The 13651-nt window shown below is 35.0% G+C and overlaps 1 protein-coding gene across 1 annotated transcript in view; it reads left to right on the top strand.

The window, feature by feature from the left end:
- Window positions 1-13651, top strand: part of LOC114046303 (ephrin-B2) — a 51694-nt gene that overhangs the window by 19417 nt on the left and 18626 nt on the right. The window contains exon 2 of the mRNA XM_027866604.1: window positions 7161-7444. Within this exon, the coding sequence (XP_027722405.1) occupies window positions 7161-7444 (284 nt within the window). The remainder of the gene's footprint in view (window positions 1-7160; window positions 7445-13651) is intronic.

The raw sequence follows: 13651 nt of genomic DNA, 5'->3' as shown, positions 1-13651 counted from the left end.
TAGATAGATAGATAGATAGATAGATAGATAGATAGATAGATAGATAGGTGATATCTCTATAAGGACATATATATTATATGCATGTATATTTATATATATACTCACAAATAGATATTATCTGTCATCCACTCCTTTGTGTGTGTGAGTGTGTGTACATATATCAGATATTGGAGTAGGATAATCTCAAGGGAAGGCATTAGCATCTGGGCAAGGCTTCTTGCAGAAAGTGGGGTTTGAGCTGTCTTGAAGGAAGCCCAGGAAACCATGAGGTAGAGGTTAGAGGGCAGGGCAGGCATAGTAAGGAACAGACAGTGCAAAGGCAAAGATTGTTTTTGTTGTAATTTTTCCTCTGTTTCAATAACAATAGGTTTTTATACATTATTTAATCTTATTTATCAGGTTTTTATTGATGAATTACGGTAACGACTGTCATTTTCAGTTTTCTAGCTACCATGTTTTAGCAGTACAATAAAATTTGTTCATGACATGGCGTGTTATTATACAGATTGCCATGAGGGCAGATCAAATCATGTCCCCTCAAATATAACAAGGACAGATATAAAGTAAACCTATTGCCAAGGAATCCTATACGAAAAGTGTTAATCATATCCACAAGCACAGAACTAAGAAGCAATATTATAAAAGAGGTCTACCTTGTTATTTTAGAAGTAAACTCAACAGTGTCATCTCTCAGTGGAAATTCACATTTAACCTATGGATACATCATATTAATTTAGTATAGTGCACTGTCATTAGGCTTATTACACTTCTTTTATTTTCTTCCAAAGTCAATATAAGAGACCAGTGAACTACTCTACACTCTAAAATATGAGCTTCAAAAATTTCATAATGTGACATATATGTCTGTACACACACACGCAATTCATAGGTAGCAAAATGCATACACAAATAATTAAAGCTTCCATGTGTAGTGTACTTTAATTTTTACAAAGTGCTTTCTTTCCTTATAACCACTCTGGGAGGTAGGTATTACAAATATTATCTTTATTTTAAAGAGAAGGAAGCACTCAGAAATAGCAACTTACTCATGACCACAAAGCTAGTGTAGTAGAAAGAGCAACAAATTTGGAGTCAGGATGTGGGTTTGATTCCTGGGTCTGATGTCTTTGTGACTTTGGACAGCAAATTCATCATGTGGAAAATGAAATGGTCAGACTAGGAGGTGAACTCTCGAGGTCTGTTTTAGCTTGACATCTTATTATCTTATAACCACTGCTTTTGAGATTTGAACATAGGTCAGTGATTTGCCTTTAAGACTACATTTCCACTACAGCAGGTTTAACTCTAGAGGCCTAGCCCTAGGACAGACCTGTAGTAACACCAAGGATCCCATTAACATCATGCTAAGAACACAAGGACCATACCTCTATTATGGTCTAAAATAGCTTTGTTGTTAAGAAAAGTATGCCACCGTTATTTGCCTGTGTATTCAACTTCCCTCATTGATAAACAAAGATTGTTTGCTTTTGGATATCAATTATAATTTTGTGTAAAAAAGAAAACCATGCAGTTAGTCTGCTTTATTCATGCTTTGGGGTTATAGCCCCCTGTGGGGCTAGGTATACATTCCAGGTGGCAATGTTTTATGATCCTGCATTCTCAGATGTCTACCTTAAAAGAAGCCTCAGGGCTTTAGACACAGCTAATGTGCTCTCTTGCCTTGAAGCTTTACGCCCCATAGCTCTTAATGTGACACTTGTGAGCCATTGTGGTTTATTTTGACTTTCTTTGACTTCATTTTACAACTTTAAAAGTGCATTCAAAAAAACTCCAAAATTGGAAGCGGTTTCTTTTTTTAAATGTTAAATTTAAGATGAAACAGCGTGGACAGGACAGTTCATAAAGAAGGGACTCTTTGAGCTGAATTGAACTCATCATATCTGTCACTGATTTTGTAGTTTTCATCATTATGTACATGTGCTATAAATAGGTGGAGGAGATTATATGCCTTAAATTCCATCTTAGGAGGATGTGTGGACAAGAAGAGATCCTTTTTCCTTACTATCCCCTAAATCTTGTTGGAGTGGAGTACTAGAGGGGAGGTTTCAGCCAAACTTCTCCTGTGGCCTACAATGTCTTCCCTCCCCAATTCAGCCTTTTGTGATTCTGTCATCTTTCAGGTGCAACTCAAATTTCACCATCGTGTTTGGCTTTCCTCGAAAAGTACTATCCTAGAATGATCATTCCTCCTCATTCCTATAGTAGTTACCACCAGCATAACACATTGGTCACTTTATACTCCACCTTCTAGTGTGTAGCATTTCTGTGTGTCTTACCTCCTAGACAGATGATAAACTTTTAGAAGGGACCCGGGAGAAAGTGAAATAGTGTGGGAAAAGCCTTGACCTGAGAATTATGAAACCTGGGTTCTAGCGACTGTATTGTCCTGGGCAGATGAGTCTATGACCATCTTCAGTGTTTCGCTCACAATGCTTATGCATTTATGTATTTTGTTTTCTCTCTTTCTCCTCCCCTCCCATCCCCTCCCCTCCCCTGCCCTCTCCTCTCCTCTTCCTCTCCTCTCCTCCTTCTCTCTCTCTCTCTCTCACACATACACACACACACAGACACTATACTTACTTGTTGATGAATTTCCTTACCCTCATTGTTTGCACAAGTGCTTAGGACTATGCTTTGCACTTTAAACGCTCAATAAATGTTGAACTTAATTGAATAGTAGTCATTTAATAATTTAATATTTGTTGCTGTTGTTGATAATGATTTTTGGGCTCTTGTGTTAGTTCCTGCTCTTTTGCTGTACTTCTCCCAACTTCCTTGTTCCTAACAGATGGGAGGAGCTATCTATGTCTGGGTATACAAATTCATCTGGAGAAGGGATCTACATTCAGTGGATAGGTCAATATTTAATTTTAAAATTTTTCATGTATAGTAGATTGAATTTTGGAAGAGGAACCAGGAAGTCTGTTTTAGTTTTATAACAACCATAGACTGTCTTTCTATTGAGAAATCACATTTTTCAGTGCATAAGAATTCTCATTTATGGGCTTGATCTACAAGAAAACCTCTCAGCCATTAGAGCTATTCAAAAAAAGAATGAGTTGTCTCAGGTCTGAGTTCCCAATTCTTTGTCCTTGTATTAGTTGGATTAGATGACCTCTTAAGTCCTTCAAATTCTGAGATTATCTGTTTCTCTGATATACCTGTGGTATAATAAGCAAGTAGGCTAGTTTTCTTACGGAAATTTGTGATTATTTAGATTTTTAATACTTTGTAAAACTCTTTGGATCATTTGATATAAGATATTGGATCCTATCTTGCTGGTAAATGGCAGATAAATTTACTTTTTTTTTTTTTACTGAATTGTTTAATCACTACTTTAGACCAACATAGTAAACTGTTGCCCAATTTCTCCAACAGTAAATAAAAGAAAAGAAGTGCGTAATGACACATTTTTCAGTTTTGAGTGTTAACACTGAATGATTGATATATTAAACCATTACTTTTTTATTTAATGCCTTTTAAAATGTAAATTGATACTGGCTTTATTAATTTTCATGATTACCATTATTATTATTTTTTAAAATTATCAAGCACTTGTTTTCATATGTTGGGTCCTATGTAAAGATAGATAAATAAATGTGCTCTTAATCTTCTGTGAGCTTATTTTTTAAACTAAGTGATGTTCAATAAACGTTGAATAGATAAATTGATTAAAATATTAATCAAGTCTAGTTTTACCTTTGCAGAATGAATTAGAAAATTGAAGCAGTTATTTAGATGATACAAGGAATACCATATCCCCCACACTCCCCCATGCTTTCCCCAAAATATCTAAGTAATTGAGATCATTTCAGAAAGGTGATAGATTTAGGGTTCAGACTGAAACATACATTTGTATACATATATTGAGGGAATTTGTTTTTCTTGATGAATATTTGTTGCAGGAATTTTTTTTCTTTTTTTCTGATGGGGTATAGAGTTAGAAAGAGAGAAAATAGGTTTCTGTTCATTAAAAAAAGTGGCAGAGTATGTGAAATGTTGCATGTACTTTCAGATGAGGTCACTGTATTGTTTGTTTTACTTAACTATTTTGCTTATTTACAAGAGACCTCTCAAAAAGTGGGTGTAATCTGTAAATGTTTGTAATGTAAAAACAATAAATATCAATAAAATTTTAAAAAGGAGAAAAAAAGTGATCAAAGTTTAAAAGCAATTTAAAAACCCTCAAATTACTTAGAAAATTGCTTTAGTTTTTCATTTTGTTTTCTTAGTATAAACATAGCTTGAGTTAAAAAAAAAGACAAATCATAGTTTATCAAGTTTATCACAGGAGTTTGTAGGAATTTGTAGTCCTACATATGCTGACACAGAAAATCTCCACGTCTTATTCAGGAAAATTCTCTTAAAGAAATAAGTAGTTCAGGAGCTTCTTGAATGAAGAAAGAAAGGGAGAGTGTGGCAAACGTCATTTAGAAATGGAGTGTGGTCTGGGAAAAGATCATAGACCTCATGTGTTATGGACTCCCTTTGCAGTGTGCTTGAAGCCTGTGAACCCCTTCTCAGAAAAGCATAACAAGAGTGTAATGTGTGTGTGGTTCCAGTGATTGAGAGGAAAGGGTAGCTTTAGGAGAAAAAAAAATTAAAAAAAAAAACACACACAGAATTTTGCTAATGTAGAGTGAAAGAAAGCCTAGTGGCATTTTCCATGCCTTCTGCTTCTTGAGAAGTTGGTAGATGGTGAAACAGAACACGAAAGAATTGGCATGTAGAGAGGAGAACAGTTTTATGTCTATCTTGGTAGTTTGAGTTTGCAGTAAGGTATCACACTGAAGGTGGTGCGATGAATAGAGTTCTGCGTGTGAAGTCAGGGATATCTAAGTTCAAATTGAACCTTAGACAGTTGCAAGCTGTATGATCCTAGGCAAGTAACTTAACTTCTGTTTTCCGCAGTTTCCTTATCTGTAAAATGGGAATAATAATAGCACCTTACCACCCCACCCCCTACCTGGGAATTGTGAGGATCAAGTGAGATAATAATTGCAAAGTGCTTAGCACAGTGCCTGGCACATAGTAGGTGCTATATAAATAGTAGTAGTAGTAGTAGTAGTAGTAGTAGTAGTAGTAGTAGTAGTAGTAGACGACAATAGGCTTTGAGAAGCTAGATTTCAGGAGGAAAGTTTAGTGGTAGACAGATGGCCATCTGTTTCCTTTACAGAATAGGTTAAATTACCTGGATTCCTATATAGGCTAAAAGTGAACCTTCTAGCTATGGAGCAGTGTGATGTGGGAGAGGGTGCTAGATGTGGAGTAAAAGAACTAGGGGGATGTTCAAATCCAAGTACTGCTGTTTACTACCAGTAGGACTTTGTTCAAGTCCCTTATTTTTCTAGGACTCAGGTTCCTCATAAGAAAATTTATTTGGGACACCATCACAAGCAGCCAACTACTGGGAACTGCATTTACTGATTCTTGCAAAGAAAATACTATGTATACAGCAAAAAATAATAATAATAATAGAGAGAAGATACTGTGATAAGCTATGTCATCTACATTTCTGGAAAAACCATGGGTTGATTGTGGGTACAACTAGAAAGTTGTTTCTAATTTATAGTTCTAGTATAACAACAGCATAATAACCAAATGGACATTTTGATTTTTACATTAGGGAGGGCTTCTATATTAGATTCACTTCTGTTTTACTTTTGAGCAATATGAATAGGCTACAAAGGAGGCCATTAAAGAGGAAATTGGGTTGTTGTTTTTTGTTTTTTGTTTTTTGCTTTTTTAGCTCTAACATGAAAAAAGCCCAAGGGAGAGTGACTTACTGTAGTATACAACATACATTTTTCCTGCCATAAAATGGCATTTAAAAAAAAATAAACCTGTAATTAAATTTCTCTTTGTCATGTTACATGCTGTTTCGGAACTAACATAATGCACTTACAGAGAAAATTAATGCCATTCATTAGTATAAATCATAAGCTTATGGGACTAAGCAAGTCCCCATATGGATTTGAAATTGGGAGTGTTAAACCATATTTTTTTTCATATTCACTAGTGAACGATGACCCAATAATAATCATGGCTGGTGGGCTTCTTCAGTTAAATAAAGGATTGTATTGGAAGGATTCAAAACCTAGGGCTTTGTTCTCAGGCTTTAATATTTTAATGAGCCTGCAGGCTTGGCTGCCTACGAATGAGCTGGGATTTCTAAGCGTGTTGTTTAATGTTAGCAGTTGTAGAAGGATGTTCATTAGGAAGCTCTTGTTTCAGCTTCTCAAAGAAACTCTCCATTAAGAAAGATCTTTCAGCAGCATGGAGGGCCTGAAAGAGAAAGAGGGGCGGGGGGGGGGGGAAGCTTTTAGCTTCAGGCATTAGGGAATATTGTATCAGTAGCCTTCACTCCAAAGTGTTGCTTCTAAGCAGTAATTGGAGCAAATACATCTCCAAAAAAAAAAAAAAAGATTAATACAGAAGGACAGTGGCTGTTGTCCCTGCAAGAGGAGGGTCCTTCATCTTGCAGCTGAATCAATATTACAACTAATTATTTCTAGTTATATTTTATGGGTTTGTAAGACATTTCTTTTGTTCAGTATATAAAAAAACCTATTGTTTGATCAGTGACTAATTATGATAAGTAATTTGAAACATTCTTGATGAAACTTGTCTGTTAATTAACATCAACAGCAAATGGAAAATAACAGGACAACAAAGTGTTAGTACATCCACTGTTCTCTGAGATTGATGAGATCTTTGTATGGAATTCCCAATACAGGAAAGCTGCCAATTCGTTTAAACACACATACACACATACACACATACAAAACAAACAGGTGGGAAAGTCTGACTCACCATGAAGGAAAATTTCTTGCAGAGTTGAACAAAGAGCTACTGAAACATTACAACTGAGGGGGTGGTTAAATAATTAGAGCAGGACAGAACACAAGATGCTTCTCTTAAAGGGTGTATTTACTCCTCTCTCCTTCCACCCCTTTAAATCTTGATCCCTAAGACCTTAGTGGTAGACCATCCCATGGTAGGGTGACATGGTATAGGACAAATTTGGTTATTGAGGGTATAGAGCTGCCCAGTGGGCAATTTTAGGAATATTGTATTATGCAGTATTGCTATTCAGTTCAACTCAAATGTCATCTTTTTTCTGTTTTTGGTTCTTTTAGATTTCTACCTGGACAAGGACTGGTACTATACCCACAGATAGGAGACAAACTGGATATAATCTGCCCAAAGGTGGACTCTAAAACTGTTGGCCAGTATGAATATTATAAAGTCTATATGGTTGATAAAGACCAAGCAGATAAATGCACTATTAAAAAGGAAAACACACCTCTGCTCAACTGCGCCAAGCCAGACCAAGACGTTAAATTTACCATCAAGTTTCAAGAATTCAGCCCTAACCTCTGGGGTTTAGAATTTCAAAAAAACAAAGATTATTACATTATATGTAAGTACAAAATGCAAATATTATTACTGATTTATAATATTAAGGATAAGCTGAATGGGTTTGTATGCTTTTAAAATTTTTCATAAAATGATTTCTTGGTAAATCTGTTTCATTGAGGATATCTGCGATCACATACTTAACTTTGAAACTCAATTCAGTTTATTGCAGTATAATAATATTGGCTAAATGCACATGTGTATTTCTAGATAAAGATTGTGTGTATACATGCATAAAATGAGAAAAGAGTTTGCGTAATAACTAGTAGCCACTTGAAACATTTGTATATTTTTGTTTTCTTACTAACAAAATCTATTTTAATGATTGCCTATGAATTTTTGATAGTTATATCTTGCCTTGAAAAAAAAATTAGTGGGTCTTTGTCTTAGACCTTGTGTTTGCTTTTTACCGTGATCATCATGATTATCTTTTAGTTAAAACTGGCTTAAGATATTTGATATGGAGAGCTAGAGTCAAGGCATTAAGATAATTTATCTTATTTTTGTTGACACACTTTGGGCCTTAACCAAATGGTATACAACTGGGAGAATTATGTACAAACAGTACAAATCATAGGAACCCAGAAATGCCAGCTGTATTGCTTATGGAACAGTCTTTAAGAGATCACACATAGTATGAATTTTCACTTTGGTGGGTCAGGTCAGGTACTGCTTTTATTAATAAGTTTTAATTAATAAAATTAATAGCTCTGCAGCTATTTAATAAAATCAACATACATTAATTGGGGGCCTAAAGTCAATAAGGCACTCTGCTGTGTAAGAAGATAGTATCAGAAGGTCAGGATTTGAACTGGGTCTGTGGAATTTTGGCAAAGTGAAATTTTACAATTATTCAGATACTTTTTTTTGGAGGGGAGATTCCTGTAATATTGAAAAAAAAATTTTTGTTTGATAGGTACACATAATTATTTAAATTTTAAATTTACATAGGCCTTTATTCTCAACTCCTAGTAAATCTTTTAATCAAACCAACAAATATTGAGAACTTACAGTATACAAGGTTCTATTTGTACTAAAGGGATAGGGACCAGGCCTGTGATTTCATTGAAAAAGGACACAGTTGAGAAAGGAAACTCCTGTTACCAATGAATAAATGATTTGCCTAGGATCATATAGGTTGTGTCCCAGGCAGGACATGAACCCAGGTCTTCTTTGCTTTGAGGTTGGCTCATAATCTGTACTCCACAGTGCCTCTCTCTTTTTTGTATTATAATGTCTCTAAGATAGAGGGTGTTGAATCAGAACCTCCCAGTACTTTTTGCAATCAATTTGGAAACTATTGTTGGCTCTCTCATTCCACTAGGCTACCACCTAGTTTTACTACACCAAGTTAATACTTTACTGGATGTTATTCCAATTTCTACTGGGACAATCTGGGCAAATAACAGATATTTCCTAATATATTTTGTTGTAATCAAAGCAAAAGCATCAAAACATTTTACAGCTGAAATGAAAAATAGTACTAAAATTGCCTTCAAATTACTGTGTAGTTTTTGTCTCTTGGGCTCTTATTGAACCTGTAATGCTCAGCTTTTAAACCAACTTAATTCAGAGTGATACAATCAGAACAAGTCACACAAAATAAAATCGGGCAAAGTGATATTGTAGGTTAAGGGACAATTGTGATAAAAGAAAATGAAAATCAATCTAAGGGATGAGATAATCAGATTAAGGAGGAAACATATAAAAATAACATCAAGGGATTCTTTTTTTTTTTAAGTAAGATATAGTTACTGTGTAAGTGAAAACACTAATGCTTCAGAAATGAAACTCGTTGTGACTCTGACAGTTTGAACTTGGTGTGGTTTGCTTTTGACAAGGTGGTGGAATAAGACTATTTGGTAGTAAGTGGTTCAGATGCACAGTGTCATATCCTTTACCCAAAGGTAACTGAATTTGAATAAATTCAGTTTTTTAAAAAAATGCTGCCTAAGGGTAAATAGTTTAGAGGAGACCAGTAATAATAGAAGATATTACAATTCATCCATCCATCCATTCATTTATTCATTCATTCATTCAACAAACATGTAATGAGTTCCCACTCTGGTATTAAGGCACTATGTTATAGGCTGAGGAAAAAATATGGATAAATGATGGCAGTGTCCTCAAGGTTTATAATCTAGTTAGGGGGCTTAATATTTAATGAAATGATTCTCATGATCACTCCAATTCTTTTTTTGAAACCCATAGAACTTTAAAGTAACAAACATGTTGCTCTCCGATTGAACTTTGAGTCATAATAAATGAGTAAAATTGTTATAGGTGATTTTTAGTTGGGGTAGATAACCCTTATATTAGTTTTATTATTTAATAAGAGAAATAAAACTCTGAATTACATGAAATGTTACTTATGGAGCCCGAGGATTTAGAGCTATTAAGGGACCTTATAGATGATCTAGTCTAACCCCCTTATTTTGCTGATGAAGAAACAGATCCAGAGAGGTTAAGCAACTTACTCAAAATCACATCAATAGTAGTAGCAGAGTTGGGATTTTGCAGTCTTTCAAGTAAATAAAATCAGTTCACCCATGTGTCTGGAAAAGTGAGTATTGTCACACAATCTTTATTAATATGGTGAAAATGGGGTTCTACTTAGACCAATGACATTTCAGTTTTTGAATCAGTATGTTAGACTGAACTATCATATTATAGAAATTACACACAAACGCACACATATTTTATGACTTGGTGGTGGTATCTGAGTGACTGGCTTGTGAATAGTGATAATATAAAGATGATGTGATAATGTGGCTTCAGTATTTCTTAACCTGGTGGCAGGAGGTCATAGTAACTAGTTTAAAGAACTGAACGGTTGTTTGTGTACCACTTAGTATATGAATATCAAATAATTGGAGAAAGTATCTCGGGCTCTAAAGTTTATCAAAAAGCTAAAGTAACCAAAAGTTATATTCTCTTATGGTTTTTCCCCCCATCTCATTGTTATCCTCATAAGATTGTGAGAACTACTGTTTTACAGAACTTGCCGTAGCTTTGAGGCAGGGCCCAAAAGTTTGTTCTGCATCTAGAAATCAGATACAAAAGGAAGGAATGACATTGATTTCATAGGGAAATCTCATTAAAAAGTGCTTTCAAATGTGCAAGTATAGTTTAATTCATTCTGCCCAAGCCCCCTTGCAGGCAGTCAAGGGGAAAAGAGAGGTGGAGAAACGAAAAAGAGTTAGAGGCTTTATGGTCTCACTACAAATAATCTCAAAATTTAACCTTAGTAAAGATTGCGATTTTGCCCTAAATGAAAAGAATTGCATCTCCCCCCCACCTCCAACATTCAATAAGATAGATAGGTAGAACTTTTATCCAAGAAGGGGCAAGCTTGGAGCCCACATCTTTTTTTCAGCAAGCAAATTTTGGAATATGGATATAGAATAGGGAAGAAATAGCCCTCATCCATTACTAAAAACAGATAACTTTGTGAGTTGGAAGACATGTCATAGAGGATGGTTGAAAAGCAGAAGTTGTTGCTATAGGTACATGTCTGACTCAGTTTCATTGCTTTTTGGGAGAGGGGAGGAGAGATAGGTTTGTTTGCTAGTAACTATAATGCATAATGTAATATCTTTACTACACTGAATTTGGTTGAATTAGAATAAATTCAGTTGTTTAAATGCTGCCTTGGGAAAAATACTACCAAGTAGATCAATCATAATATCAGAAGACATTAAAATTCATTCATTCGTCTATTCTACAAACATTTGGATGTGGTTGTGGTGGGGGCCTGTGTGGAGAGAAGCTGTAACAGGGGCCCCACACACAATGAGATGTGGTTTGTAACTGGTCTCGGTGGAGCCCTGATATGTTCAGAAATGAATCTCTCCAATATGTTCTTCTGGCGCCCAGGGTCCCAAGAGGTCCAGCTGATGGATGGTGAGAATGGCCATTGCCTATTATTGAGGCATCCTTTCTTCTACTTCCAGAAAGAACTGTGTTCATATATGGTACTTTGAATGTCTAATTTCAGGATGTTTATGACTGAATTTTCATACTGAAATCTGTACACATTGTTGAAAGGAACTTAGGCTACATGATGAGATTTCTAGGTACCATGAATCTGTTGAGTTCTGTTTTGATATGCTAGAGAAAATGTAGGTGCTAATTCCTCTTCAGCCCCACAGAACTGATTTTTATGTAGGCCTCACAGAAATGGAGGTACAGATGGAAAACAACTTAAAACTCTAGTCTAAATCTAAATGTTAATTCTTTTGCCTTTCCATATTCTTCCAAGGCAATGGAAGGAGAATTTTAAGATAAGAAATTATTACTTTCCACAGAAACCAAGGTGTTTTAAAATTATTACTTCTGATATCAGGACACTCACAAAATGGTACTGTATTAGTATTTTTTATGATGCTTAGAGAGCAAATACTCTGTATTTTAGAAGTAGGCAGATTTTTAAAACCATGGATCTTTTATTAATTCATTCATTCAAAGAGTATTAATATGCTCAGCATTGTGAAAAGGGGAGTACTGTATATACTTAACTCTATATGATTCTTCATAATAACCAGGTTTTAAATACCATAACAATGAAAAGGATTGTTCACTCTCTGCAATAGAGGTAGGAAGAGAAAAGAGTTTGAAGGAGAATATGATTAGCATGGTTTGGGGGTAATCCAGAGTATCAATTGATTTATTAATTAGTATACAACAACTCCCAAATGAAATGTAAACCAAACATGAGATTTTTTTAAATTTCCCAGTGAAATTATTAACGAATTTCTGGCCCATTATAATTAAGACCTTTGATTTAAAGTGTTACCAAGTCTTAAAACACAGTTAGCCATTTTTGGAGGAATAAAAGGAAATCATGTTTATTAGTTGAAATTATACTATTAGACCTATAAGGTATCTAACATACTACATTAGGAAAAGTCTTTCAGAAACTATGTGGAGCCTCATTGTCGTAGCTTACATTTAGAAGAACATTTGCTTTGGCATCCAGCAAAACAATATATGGGGTTTAAAAAATATTTAACACCGGGGCAACTAGATGGTGCAGTGGATAGAGTACCAGCCCTGGATTCAAGAAGACCTGAATTCAAATTTGGCCTCGGACACTTGAGACTAGCTGTGTGATCCTGGGCAAGTCACTTCGCCCCATTGCCTCACCAGAATAATTAATATCAGTTTTTTCAAATGACTTGCCTAAGTAATTGGCTTTGGTCTTAAATTATATACATTGAGTGTTTGAGTTCGAAGAAGTGCTTTATTACTCTTTGGTCCCACAAAGATCTCCTACTCTTAAATAGAATAAGATGTTCATTGGATTTAAAACAACAATAATAATTTTATATAACTATGTAAGTTTTTCTTTTGTATTTAATACAAATTCATGTTAGTTGTGAAAAAGAAACTGCTTGTGTGCCATAATATGTAGCCCATCTCCCAAAGTCAAGCAAATTCTTTTTGATTTAGTGAATGCTCAAACTAATATTGGCAAAGTGTTTCTGGGAAATTTTGGTATTTTCCTTTATAACTATGCCACAGAGCTTCTGTTTGGATACTTTGCATGCCTGGTTTAAATTTTGTGTTTCAAGGAGGTAAACCAGAGCTGAATGAATCAGCATTTTGGTGATTCGGCAATCCTGGACACCTACCCTTTCATGGTTTTGTGGATTGGCCATCCAATCTTCAGAAACAGCTAGGCAAAGTACATGTGAAAAGATTATAAAGAGGTTTTCATTGTATGACAAACATTACATGAGTCAGAGGTTGCACTGAAAGTAGAAGCCACTTTATTAGTTTTTTTTTTTAAATTAAATCAGTGAATAATAGCTCTGACAAAGTTGTTGGGTAGACAAAGAAATCACTATTAAGAGACTAGATCTTGGTTTGGCTTTATAGGAGCTTTAGATACCTCTATATTTGCTGCACTATCTTGTTAGAAACCACCAAGTTCCTGATCCAAAAGAATAATCTAGAAAGCCAGGCCCCAAAGATTATGTTTGATTAAGAACTTTTTTTTTTTATAAAATATATACTGAGGTGTGCCTAGCAAATTCATACATGGGTGTGGTATTTCCCAGAGCTACGCTGCAACATTCCATGCCCTAGTAAAACATTCTTTAAGAAACATGACTGCCTAAGTGAATAAGACATTCTAAAGACCTTTATTGGTTCAGTTCTCCAGAATAGGTATTTCATACCAGCTTATGAAATTGGTAGGGTTCAGAGG

Source organism: Vombatus ursinus, unplaced genomic scaffold (assembly GCF_900497805.2).
Source record: "Vombatus ursinus unplaced genomic scaffold, bare-nosed wombat genome assembly UNPS02014781.1, whole genome shotgun sequence".
NCBI lineage: Eukaryota > Metazoa > Chordata > Mammalia > Diprotodontia > Vombatidae > Vombatus > Vombatus ursinus.
Note: the sequence above shows the minus strand (reverse complement) of the source record. Positions and strands in the feature narration are given on the sequence as shown.